This window comes from Adiantum capillus-veneris, chromosome 4 (assembly GCF_014529385.1).
Source record: "Adiantum capillus-veneris isolate H3 chromosome 4, ASM1452938v2, whole genome shotgun sequence".
Taxonomy (NCBI): domain Eukaryota; kingdom Viridiplantae; phylum Streptophyta; class Polypodiopsida; order Polypodiales; family Pteridaceae; genus Adiantum; species Adiantum capillus-veneris.
This window is the reverse complement of record NC_140934.1, coordinates 40,236,897-40,248,959: the sequence shown is the minus strand read 5'-3', so window position 1 is coordinate 40,248,959 and position 12,063 is coordinate 40,236,897. Positions and strand designations below refer to the sequence as shown.

Below are 12,063 nucleotides of genomic sequence, written 5' to 3'. Positions count from 1 at the left end.
TCAATCTAGCCATAAATCCCACATACTGTAAGAGGGCGACAGGGTGGAGAGGACTCCCCTGGCTTTAAGACAGTGATTGGGGTGGTTTTTTTTGTGATGTGTTGTGGTGAAATTTACGCAAGCTATGTTGAACAAATACTAATCTCACTTTGATTTGTCATGATAGATTTGTAAGAAGGTATTAATGCAACAAGCACCCCCTCCCCCTTTCTCTCTCTTTCTTAAATATATAGTTGTGTTTGCTTGATCATTGCCGATACGTTTCAAAGCAGCTCGAGCACTATCTCTCTCCCTCTCTCTCTCTCTCTCTCTCTCTCTCTCTCTCTCTCTCGTGTTTTAGTGTGTGAGAGTGTTCCATTGGTGTTAGGGTCAGTGTAAATTCCTTGCTTGTTTGTGGGTTGCTCTAACGATTCTCCTCTTTTGCGTCCTAGTTCGCTCTTAAACTAGGTGGTGTCCCTTGTGTAGTTGGGATTTGGCTGTGGGTTTCTTGTTTTGGTTTGTGTTGTGTTGTGCCCCAGCCCCATTGAGCAGCACGGGAGCCTTGAAGGGTGTCTAGAGGTTGCCCTTCTTGTTGCCCGCCCCGAACCGCCTCAGCACGTCTGCTTAGAATCTTGGCAAAGTTTAGAGCACTTCATGCCTATTACAGTGAAGTTTCCTTTGTATTCAAATTTTAAGCTCATTTAGTTTAATAACTTAGGATTCTAAGGTGTCATTTGTGTCAAATCATCTTCTGCTGTATGTTTCTCTCACCAAATTTCGACAACGAGCAACCCAGTGTTGATCCCGTCTCACTAACCACACTTATTTTTCCCCAACATCTTTGGTGAACGTGACGTTGTCAGGAGTTTTTTGGAGCAAGGGATTGCGCATATGTACATACCCATGCATGGGGCATCAAATAAAGGATTGCCCATTTTCCAGAGCCAGGTGGTTACGTGGGGCCCACATGTGTACAGGTAGGACAAGGTGTACATAGTGCATCGATTTTCATCGTTACTAGTACCAGTGTGTTTTTTCTACAATAATGAGGAGTTGGTAGCGCGTAAAACTTCTTGAGGAAGCTATCCACGGGCCAACGACATGAGATAAGCAGGTGCGTCAGATGGCATCTAGTGGCGTCATGAGGCTGAATGGGGTCAATATTTGCAAGTAGAGAAGTACGGACACGATGTGGGTGTTTTCTTGTGATATTTATGCGGAAATTTCATCATGAGGACCACTTTTTGGGGCCACTTCACGTGGTTGCGGGATGCATTATTGGGAAAAGCTGAGTGCCAGATGTGCGGATGATGCAAAAAGGTGACAACTATGCACTGCGAGGTCAGTTTTTGGCCTGTTCGGGGTCCGTTTGAGGTCATCTAAAAGGCCAAGGGTGCCCAACTAATAAAGCTAAGTGTGGGAACTGAAAAAACTGAGAGAAGACCAGAAAAAAACGTGGAGAAGAGAGGAGGAACAGCCGCAAGTGTGTTTTTGCTGTTTTTGGAGCATTTTTTGGCCCTAAACTGCTCATCCGAGGTCGGATTTGAGCACTGTGACATTGTAGGGTGGGGTTTTTGGGCGTTCCAGATGCAATGGAGCTATCCATTTTGCCAAATTCCTCACAGATTTTCTGATATTTTTCTGTGTAATCTTCTCCGGTGAGGGAAGCCTCTGCTTAACTTTGTGGTTGTATCTGGTGTATTTCCTCAATACTGTGTAAACTATTTGCCCCATTGGTGTTGGGCTGAGCTTCATTGAGTCTAAACAACAGTAATTTGTCTCCTCTGAGCTGAATTGAGAGTGTGTGTGTGAGTGTGTATGTGTGAGTGTTGAGTGGGCAAGTGGGAAATCTCTCTCTTCTCACTCCGTCTGTGTGTTTCCTGTCTCGGCCAGGTTGGTTGTGTAAGCCGAGTGGTGCCCCATAATGTGTGTGTGTATCCTTCCAAGAGTGTGTGTCGGGTCATTATAGAGGCGTTCTGTGTGTTTCCATCCCGCTCACATTCTTTTGGTGCCCCCACGGAGGATCTTCTTCGAGTACCTTCTGCTTCAAGCTTCAAGCTTTGAGATTCATGATTACAGATCACAGGTTATAGGTTACAGGTTACAGGTTACAGGGACATGTATAGGTACATGTGATTCACACAGGTACAGGTAGCTGGAGTACAATGATATACTGGCAAGTGGAAGTCACTTGCAGTTTCTGAGTGTATGCATCATTGGGCGTCTGTTTGAGCACATGGTCTTGTATTGTACGCGACTTGTGGATATTGCCATTGTACGCCTTTGTGGAGCCATACTTGGTTTTATTTGGCAGTCCTAGCCATTTCTGAGACTTGGTCTGGAAGATAGTCATTTCTGAGACTTGACTATACGAGGTTTGCATAAGCTTTCGTGAGAGGGTCGATAGCGTGAGGTTTTATTGAGCTGGGGGATTCTCAAATGTGAGATCCTTTCGGTGATACAGGTGGCTGGAGCATCCTTTTCGTGACCTCGCCATAGGCTATGTACTAGTGATTCCTACTTGATGCTCGAGTTCTACTGTTGGCAGCTTATGCATACACATACACTCTATATTTTGAGTTCTCACTGCTCTACTTCTGGGGAAACTCTGTCAAAAATTTTCCAAGTTATGATGGTTGGTTTTTGGTCTTTTGAGCCATTTATGCTATTATGCTGCTGAAATTTTGACAAAATCAAAGGATAAGACAGGTGTGCTTTCTTGGGAGCTGCATGGTTGACTTTCATGGATGATCAAAATGGCCCTCAATTCACTCCTTTTCATTTAACTCAGAGAATCCAGATAAATGTTCATGTGTCTAGGAAGATTTTTTTCCAGCAGCGCATAGTCTTTTTGTTCGGGCCAAGAAGATTACGAGAGATCCTGGAATGTCCTTTGCCTGTTGTAATTCCAATGATTAACTATGAAAACTCATTTGATGTGCATGTGTTTGTCCTTATCTAAAGCTGAGCTCCATTGAAGTTTCTGAGGATTGGGTAGTGAAAAATTTTGGGTTCTTGCACGTGTGTTCGAAGGGGTTCTCAAAGCATCATAATTTGGGTAGCCATGGCTTTCTCTTATCCGGAGTTTCATGGAAGAAGTGATGAAGATGTGGAAGACTGTTTGGAAAAGATGGAGGTTGCCTGCATTAGCAACCAGATTCATGACCCTGCACAGATGTTACGTCTTCTCCAAATCTGTTTGAAGAGTGATGCACGAGTTTGGTCCAAGGCATTTGAAGAGGAGTTGCGTATGGCTGATCCACCCGTAAGGTTGAGTTGGGACAATCTACGGCATGGGTTGGAAGTGGAGTTTGTGAAGATAGAAGATCCTGACAAAGTGTGGCAAGAAGTACAGGCTTTGGTGCAAAAGGAAGGTGAGCCAGTAGATGCATACATACGTAAGTTCTCATTGGCATGGGAGAGGATGTGCAATGCCTTAGCACCATAGGTACCCCCACCTGACATGATGAAGAAGGACAGGTTCTTGGTTGGTCTTTGGGAGAATATACGTTGGAGAGTGGAGTTAAAGAAGCCTAAGACATATGAAGATGCATTGGAGGTGGCAAGGAACAAAGAGTGGAAGCTGAGAAGAATGAGCCAGCTAGGGGTAGAGTCTTCACCCAAGAGGCCTGAGTTTTAGCCTATGGATTCTTTACAAGGTCGCATGCCAGGGGTTCATTACGAACCAGTGGTTTCGATTACTCTTCAAGTTATGCCAGCAGTGGTCACTACAACAGTGCAAGATGATGGACTAAGGCAAGACATGAGGCAAGTGGTAGATTTAATGAAGAATATCAGCCTAAACATGTTAGGAAATGTGGGAAATAATCGAGGTCGAAGGAGGTTTGCAAATCATCCAGGAGGTGAAGAAAAACCCAGGAATGGTGTTGGGCAAAGCAATGGTAGGTTTTGGAGGCAAACACCCACATGTTACAATTGTGGAGAGTTGGGACACATCATCCCGCAATGTGATAAGACACCAAGGATGGGGGGAGACATGTATCCATTACCAAGAAAGGTGCTAACTGGGTCAAATGATTATGGCATCGAAATTAAGGGAGATGAAGGAACCAGTGGGTTAACCTAGGAGGAAAAGGGAAAGACAAAAGTGCTAAGTGTAGTCACCTTGGAGAAGGCATCAAAGCTAGAGGATACATTAGTGATGCCTATTGGGAAGAGGACCAAAGAGGACAAGGAAGGAAGAAGTACCCTAGGTCCTAGTAAGAAGAAGGGAAAGAGCCATGAAGGTGAGGATGTCAAGGCCAAGAGGAAAAGGAGGGCTCGTCACAAGTTTCATGTTTCCGATTTTCCACTAGGGGATGGGCAATTAAGCTATGATTTGAAGGAGGATCTGACGAGCAGGAAAGCCGATATTACTTTTGGGCAGCTTATAGAGATGGTGCCGAAGCTAAAGTGACAGCGGAAGAGAATGGTTAACCCAATGGAGAAAGAGCCAGAGAGAGGTTCAGTAAAGGTGTTGGCAATGGATGAGCTACCAGACATTTGTCCAATAGTAGATGTGTGGCACAAAAGAAAAAATCTGGGACAAGGTTATGTTGATGGCGGAGCCCAAATATGTGTCATAACACACTCATGTGTTGAGAGGATGGGTCTTACAGTGAGTGGGGTGTCAAGCTTCCGGATAAGATTACCAAACCATCAGAAAGTAAAATTTTTGGGTGTTGTAAAGAGCTTAGAAGTGGAGGCATATGATGCAAAGGTGGTGGTTGATTTTCATGTGATGCCAGCGGGGTTGGGAGCATATCCTATTATACTGGGCAGACCATGGTTACGTGCAGTGGGAGCTGTTCAAGATTGGAGATGTGGTACGATTAGCCTCTATGGAAAGACAGGTGCCAAGAAGATTTATAATATGGACACAAGGAAACGATTGGAGGAGCTTTATGAAGATGAGGATGAGTCTAGTGATGAAGACTATTCCACAGTGTTTGATGAGGACAGTGATAGTACTACCAGCAGTGATGAGGATGCTGATATTGCATTTCTTTTGATGGACAAAGAAATCCAGGAGTCTGGTTTAGTTTCATTTGCAAATGAGGTTGAAGATGAAAGTGAAGGGCCTTATGAAGTGATTGAAGGGCTGATGCAAACCAAGGTTGAATTGTCAAAGAAGCGGGAATTGATGACACAAATGATCAGTGGAGACCTCTCAACTATGGAGAAGGAGATATATTTGCACATGCTGGCTAGTTTCCCTGATTTGTTCATTACTTCATATGAAGAGATTAGAGGGTTCAAAGGAGAAGAGATGCATATAGAGCTGAAAGAAGGTGCTAAGCCAATGCGGCAAAGGCTAAGAAGGATGGGTCAAGAGCAAATGGAGGCCTTGCGGGGAGAGGTGGACAAGTTATTGAAGGCAGGGTTCATAGTCCCAGTGGAGACCACAGAATGGATGAGTCCAGTAGTTGTTAGTCCAAAGAAGGATGGAAAGTGGAGGATTTGTGTAGATTTTAAACCCTTAAATGCAGCCAGTAAGAAGAACCCATACCCTCTTCCATTCATCGATCAGATCTTGGATTCAGTGGCAGGTTATGAGAGGTACAGTGTGTGTGATGGTTTTTCGGGCTATTATCAATTGAAGATTGCTCTTAAAGACCGAACAAAGACAACTTTCATTACGCCATGGGGCTGCTATTGCTACACGGTATTGCCATTTGGGTTGTCAAATGGACCATCTTTCTATCAAGAGAGAGCAAATTGGGTATTGGAACCATTCATTGGTAGTTGTGTTAAAGCTTTTATGGATGACTTCTGTGTCTACAGCAGTAGGGCTGAACATCATGAGAAGTTGCAGATGGTATTGGCTCGATATGATGAATGTGGAGGACAACTAAATCCAAAGAAATGTCATCTAGCACAGCCAAGGGTGAAGTTATTGGGCCACATGGTGTCAGAAAATGGCATTGAGGCTGATCCTGACAAGGTTAAGTCTATTATCCTTCTTCCATCACCTACGAGTACGAAGCAATTGGCAACCTTTATACACAAGGTGAAGTATATGGCGCGGTTTATTCCATTGTCTTCATAGCTTCTTTATCCATTACAACAAGTGGCAAAGCATGATCCATTGCAATGGGATGACAAGTGTGAAGAAGTGTTTCAAGAGGTGAAAGAGGTGTTAGGGGGGTTGTCAGCCATGCAGGCTCTTGATTGGGAGAAAGTTTTTTATGTAAATCCATCAGTAGGGGATGATTCCATTGGGGCCATGCTATTGCAAAAGGGGAAGGGTAGCCATTATATGAGGCCAGTGTATTGTGCAAGTCGAGTGAAGTTGGTAGCAGAGAGAAAATTCTCGGAAGTAGAGCTAGTGATGGCCAGTGTAGTATTTGCTTGTCGACGATTTCGTCATTACTTGCTACCAAGACCTTTTGTTTTCTTGACGAGTTATGCCTTTTTGCCAGAGCTAATTAATGGCACTAACATGTCAAATGTGGTCAAGAAATGGGTAATTGAGTTGCAAGAGTTTGAGTTCTCTTTTTTAGTGGAAGACAGCACAAGAGCTACCCTAGCTGATTTGTTGACTTACAAGGAGAATCCCGTTCTTGTTAAGGAAGAGGTGGTGAGAAGGGTAGATGAAGACGTGCCACATATCAGCAATGCACATGTTTTGTTCTTTGATGGCTCATACAGGAAGAGCCATGATGCGGCTTCAGGGGGTATAGCACTTTATGATCTAGAGGGTAAGCTAGTATGCAAGAGAGGGTTCAAATTGGATGCTCATAGTAACAATGAGGCTGAATATGCTACTTTGGAAGCCGAATTACACATTTGTTTGAAGCATGGGATTAGAAGGTTGAGCATAAAAGGTGATGCCTTGTTAGTTGTGAAGCAAGTGCTGGGTGTGTGGAAGAGCAAGAACACCTCATTGAAGGAAATGTGTTTCAAAATTAAAGGCCTGTTAAAAAAGTTTGAGTCATGGAGCATCAGACACATTGAACGTGCTCTAAATGGAGAGGCACATGAAGCAGCTCAAAGCATGATTGGGGAGCTATTTGTGTTAAGGACCACTTTACCTCTTTATCATGGCCGGGAAAGTTTGGCTCAAGAAGAGGAGTTTTTGCTAACAGGAATCATTCCAAAGGAGATTCAGAAGTCTAAGAAGTATGGTTTTGTGCGTAGAGCATACATGTACAAATTGATTGGTGATGTCTTATACATGAAAGGGGCTGATCTCGTGTTGAGACGTGTACCTTGGCGGGAGGATCTTTACAGAGTGTTGGAAGAGAATCATGAAGGCACATGTGGCGGCCATTTTGCTCTAAAGATCACCTTGCATAAGATCTTGCAAGAAGGGTATGTATGGCCTAGTCTACACAAGGATGTTCACCATTGGTGTAGGTCTTGCAATAGGTGTCAAGCATTTGGGAAGAGGGTGTTGAAGCCAGAGCTACGAAAAACCATTATGGCATTTGATGTGTTTGAAAAGTGGGGGATTGATGCAATAGGCCCGTTACCTATCACAAGCAGAGGAAAAAGCTATATTTTGACTGCAGTGGACTATCTCTCTAGATGGGCAGAGGCTATAGCAGTAAAACAAATCACTGCAAAGGATGTGGCAAAATTTGTGTATGAGGAAATATGTTGCAAGTTTGGGGTGCCATTCGAGCTACTTTCAGATAAGGGGCCAGGATTTAGAGCTAAACTGCTAGACTTTTTATGCGCAAAGATGAAGATTAGGCACCAGCATACCACTCCTTATTATCCGCAGTGTAATGGCTTAAATAAAAGTTTCAATGGCGAGTTGGTACAAATTCTTTCAAAAGTGAGAGAGCACCAAGGAAAGAATTGGGATTTGGAATTGCCTAGTGCATTATGGGCTTACCGTACTTCGGTGAAGACAGGTACAGGGTTTACTCCATTTCATTTGGTATATGGAAAGGAAGCACTATTGCCTGTGGAGGTAGAGTTGCCTGCGGTAAAGATGCTAGAGAAGCTACTTGGGCCGCCTAGTGATGCATTCGAAGAGAGGCTCTTACAGCTACAAGAGGTTCAGCTGGATAGGATGAGAGCATTGGAACATTATGGGCAGATTCAAGATAGGTCTTTGGCAAAGATAAATGAAAAGGTCAAAAGTAAGGATATCAAGAAGCATGACTTGGTTTTGCGCTACAAAAGTAAGCTGGACAACACCTTCCAAAAGACGTTTCAAATTAAGTGGGAAGGCCCTTTCAAGGTAGTGGAGTGTTTCCCGAATGGTACATATCAGTTGGCTAACTTGGATGGGTTTCTACATAAGTCAAGGGTAAATGGATTGCGTCTTAAATTGTATCATGCTAGGTTGATGATGGTCGAGCAAGATGAGTTGTCTGTGGATCAAGGAGTGTTGGTGAAGGATGAGGAGACTTGTGACGCTGCGAGTCTCATATCGCTTTTTGCTGCTGCTGCTGATGATGAATGATCTAGCAGGCTAGGGGATGGGCAAATTATGTCAGGAGTTTTTTGGAGAAAGGGATTGCACATATGTACATACCCATGCATGGTGCATCAAATAAAGGATTGCCCATTTTCCAGAGCCAGGTGGTTACGTGGGGCCCACATGTGTACAGGTAGGACAAGGTGTACATACTGCATCGATTTTCATCGTTACCAGTACCAGTGTGTTTTTTCTACAATAATGAGGAGTTGGTAGCGCGTAAAACTTCTCGAGGAAGCTATCCACGGGCCGATGACATGAGGTAAGCAGGTGCGTCAGATGGCATCTAGTGGCGTCAGGAGGCCGAATGGGGTCAATATTTGCAAGTGGAGAAGTACGGACACGACGTGGGTGTTTTCTTGTGATACTTATGCAGAAATTTCATCATGAGGACCACTTTTTGGGGCCACTTCACGTGGTTGCGGGATGCATTATTGGGAAAAGCTGAGTGCTAGGTGTGCGGATGATGCAAAAAGGTGACAACTATGCACTGCGAGGTCAGTTTTTGGCCTGTTCGGGGTCCGTTTGAGGTCATCTAAAAGGCCAAGGGTGACCAAGTAATAAAGCTAAGTGTGGGAACTGAAAAAACTGAGAGAAGATCAGAAAAAAACGTGGAGAAGAGAGGAGGAACAGCCGCAAGTGTGTTTTTGCTGTTTTTGGAGCATTTTTTGGCCCTAAACTGCTCATCCGAGGTTGGATTTGAGCAATGTGACATTGTAAAATGGCGTTTTGGGCGTTCCGGACGCAATGGCGCTATCCATTTTGCCAAATTCCTCACAGATTTTCTGTTGTTTTTATGTGTAATCTTCTCTCGTGAGGGAAGCCTCTGCTTAACTTTGTGGTTGTATGTGGTGTATTTCCTCAATACTGTGTAAACTATTTGCCCCATTGGTGTTTGGATGAGCTTCATTGAGTCTAAACAACAGTAATTTTCCTCCTTTTAGCTGAATTGAGAGTGTGTGTGTGAGTGTGTATGTGTGAGTGTTGAGTGGGCAAGTGGGAAATCTCTCTCTTCTCACTCCGTCTGTGTGTTTCCTGTCTCGGCCAGGCTGGTTGTGTAAGCCGAGTGGTGCCCCATAATGTGTGTGTGTATCCTTCCAAGAGTGTGTGTCGGGTCATTATAGAGGCGTTCTGTGTGTTTCCATCCCGCTCACAACGTGAAAGCGAGCGGGGGTGGGACTTGGTAGCAAAAGATGTTGACACCACAGAAAGTAGCAATGCAACAAATGATACAGTAGTTTGCAGCCTATATGCAGCAGCAAGCTTCTCAAGGGATCTCACTACTATGCGTACTCCACTTGGGTTGGTAAGGATGTGTACTTTATCACAAGGTGCCACAAATTCTGTTGCTCACATGACGAATGGAATGAACAAGGTGTTAAGAGAATTCATTCCTCACATTACTATGTCTTTTATTGATTTGCCAATGAAGGGTTGTGAAGAAGGTCTGAAAGACAAGATAAAAGATCAGAGGGGGTGCCGAAGCTTTGTTGCTTAGCATATTGCAGATTGTGAAGCTATTCTATCTAAACTTGAAGAGGTAAATCTAACACTTTCAGGTCAAAAATCAATTTTTGGTGCCAAAGAAATATTGATTGTTGGACATATGTGTGGGCCACATGGACGATGCCCAAGCCCAGCTAAGGTGGAAGCAATACAAAGGATGAAGAATTCATGCACATCAGTTACTGAAGTCGGTTGTTTTTTGGGTGCTTGCGTGTTTTATCGTATTTGGTTACCTCACTTTGCTCATGTTGCAGAAGTACTTTACCAGTTACTAAGAAAAGGGAAAATATCTGTGTGGGAAGATACTCATACAAAGGCCATCAAAAAATTGAAGAAGATGCTTTTGGATGCTCCTACCTTAAGGAAGGTTGATTATAAATGTGGAAGCTGGCCAGTGATTTTGACGGTTGACACTAGTCCTACAGGCATTGGATGGGCTATTGGTCAAGATGATGAAGATGGTCATAGATATGCTATTCAGTTTTGTGCAAAGGTGCTTAACACTTGTCAACAAAGTTACCCACAGGTTAAGAGAGAGCTTTGGGGCATTGCTACTACTCTAAATTCTAACAAGGAGTATTTTATTGGAGCTTCAGTTGTAGTGGAGACTGATTGCTTGCCATTGATAGGAATGATCACGAATTGCTCCACTCCGGATATTGCTATGTTACGATGGATAGCTTTCATTAAGTCTCTTAATCCTGAATTCTGTCATATTGCAGGAAGGGACAATCCGGTAGCAAATATGTTATCAAGAGCCATATATGAAGATGAGGAGGAGATGCTTACAGAGAGTGATGATGTGGGCTTAAAGTTTTATACTTCTTCTCATTTGCATGCAAGTTGTAGTGTTCTTGCTCGTGTTTTTGAAGCTTTTTTAGATGGGATGTACGATGGAGAGTGGCTTTTGATAGGCCGTTATCTTAGCACTCTCACCAGGCAAGAGGAATGGAGTGACCAAGAATACAGGAGGATCAGGAAGAAATCTTATGGTTATTTCCTTAAAGATGGGCACTTGTGGAAGCAGCCAAAACGTCCAGGAGGATCACCACAACGAGTAGTATGTGAGAAAGTAAAACAACAACAGGTAATTAAAGAGTTTCATGAGAATTTATGGGCAGTACATAGAGGAGTTTGGGCAACATTTTGCCAAGATTAAAGACCACTATTGGTGGAAAGGCATGTACAAAGATATTGCTCGATTTGTGGAGACTTGCATGGTTTGTCAACAGTATTCAAATGTGCGACATCAAGATGAGTTACATCCTACTTATCCATTGGCTATGCATTATAAGTGGGTTGTAGATTTGATTACTATGCCAGTCGGTATTTGGCAAATGAGGTATATTGTCCTTGCCAGAGAGGATCTCACTAACCAGGTGGAAGGAAGAGCTTTGGGTACCAAAGCTACAAGTTCAGTATGCAAGGTTTTTCTTGAGAATGTGATTTGCCGATATGGTTGCATTGGAAAGATTATTGCAGATAGAGGAGAATTAGATGCAGATGAAGCTTATGAGTTCTTCAATCGATTGGGAATCAAGTTGGCTCTTACTAAAGCATATAATCCGGAAGGTAATGGAAAAAGTGAAAGAGGGCATCTGCCTCTTGTTAAAGCTTTGGCCAAGGCTTGTAGAGGATGAATTGGTGATTGGCCTAAACTTTTACCTTTTGCTCTATGGGCTGATATAACTACTCATAGCTCAGTTACAAGATTTAATCCATTTGAACTTATGTATGGGCAAAAGACAATCATGCCTACAGAAGAGACCATTGTTTCTTGGACCATATTGCCATGGGAATCAGAAATGTCAATCGAAGACTTGCTTGCTATGCGCATTCGGCAGTTTGAAAGACGCCAAGAAGACATTGACCAGGCAATAGATAAGCTCAAGGAGGCACAATTGAAGAATAAAACCGCATTTGACAAGAAGCATAGGTTGAGACCATATACTATCAAAGATGGAGATTGGGTACTTGTTTATGATAGCAGTTTGGAAAATCAATATTCGGCCATGTGTAAAATGGCTAAGAGATGGTTTGGACCTTATCTTGTGCTGCACATTTATGATAATGGAACTTACAAGCTCAGAGAACTTGATGGCATCAAGCTTAAAGTACCCATTGCAGGAAAGAGGATCAAATTA

General features: G+C 43.3%; 1 protein-coding gene across 1 annotated transcript; it reads left to right on the top strand.

Moving 5' to 3' along the window:
- Window positions 1–9,767: 9,767 nt before the first annotated feature.
- Window positions 9,768–11,559, top strand: LOC147459016 (uncharacterized). The gene is made up of 3 exons (XM_086511528.1): window positions 9,768–9,858; window positions 10,174–11,006; window positions 11,152–11,559. The coding sequence occupies exons 1-3, from the start codon at window positions 9,768–9,770 to the stop codon at window positions 11,557–11,559; spliced, it is 1,332 nt and encodes a 443-aa protein (XP_086367654.1).
- Window positions 11,560–12,063: the final 504 nt, after the last annotated feature.

Excerpts from the sequence above, each read along its gene's own strand:
- LOC147459016 (XM_086511528.1), top strand. The coding sequence starts at position 9,768 with ATGACGAATGGAATGAACAAGGTGTTAAGAGAATTCATTCCTCACATT. Across the intron at positions 9,859-10,173 it reads AATGAAGGGTTGTGAAGAAG|AAGTACTTTACCAGTTACTA; the intron begins GTCTGAAAGACA and ends CTCATGTTGCAG. Across the intron at positions 11,007-11,151 it reads AGAAAGTAAAACAACAACAG|TATTCAAATGTGCGACATCA; the intron begins GTAATTAAAGAG and ends GTTTGTCAACAG.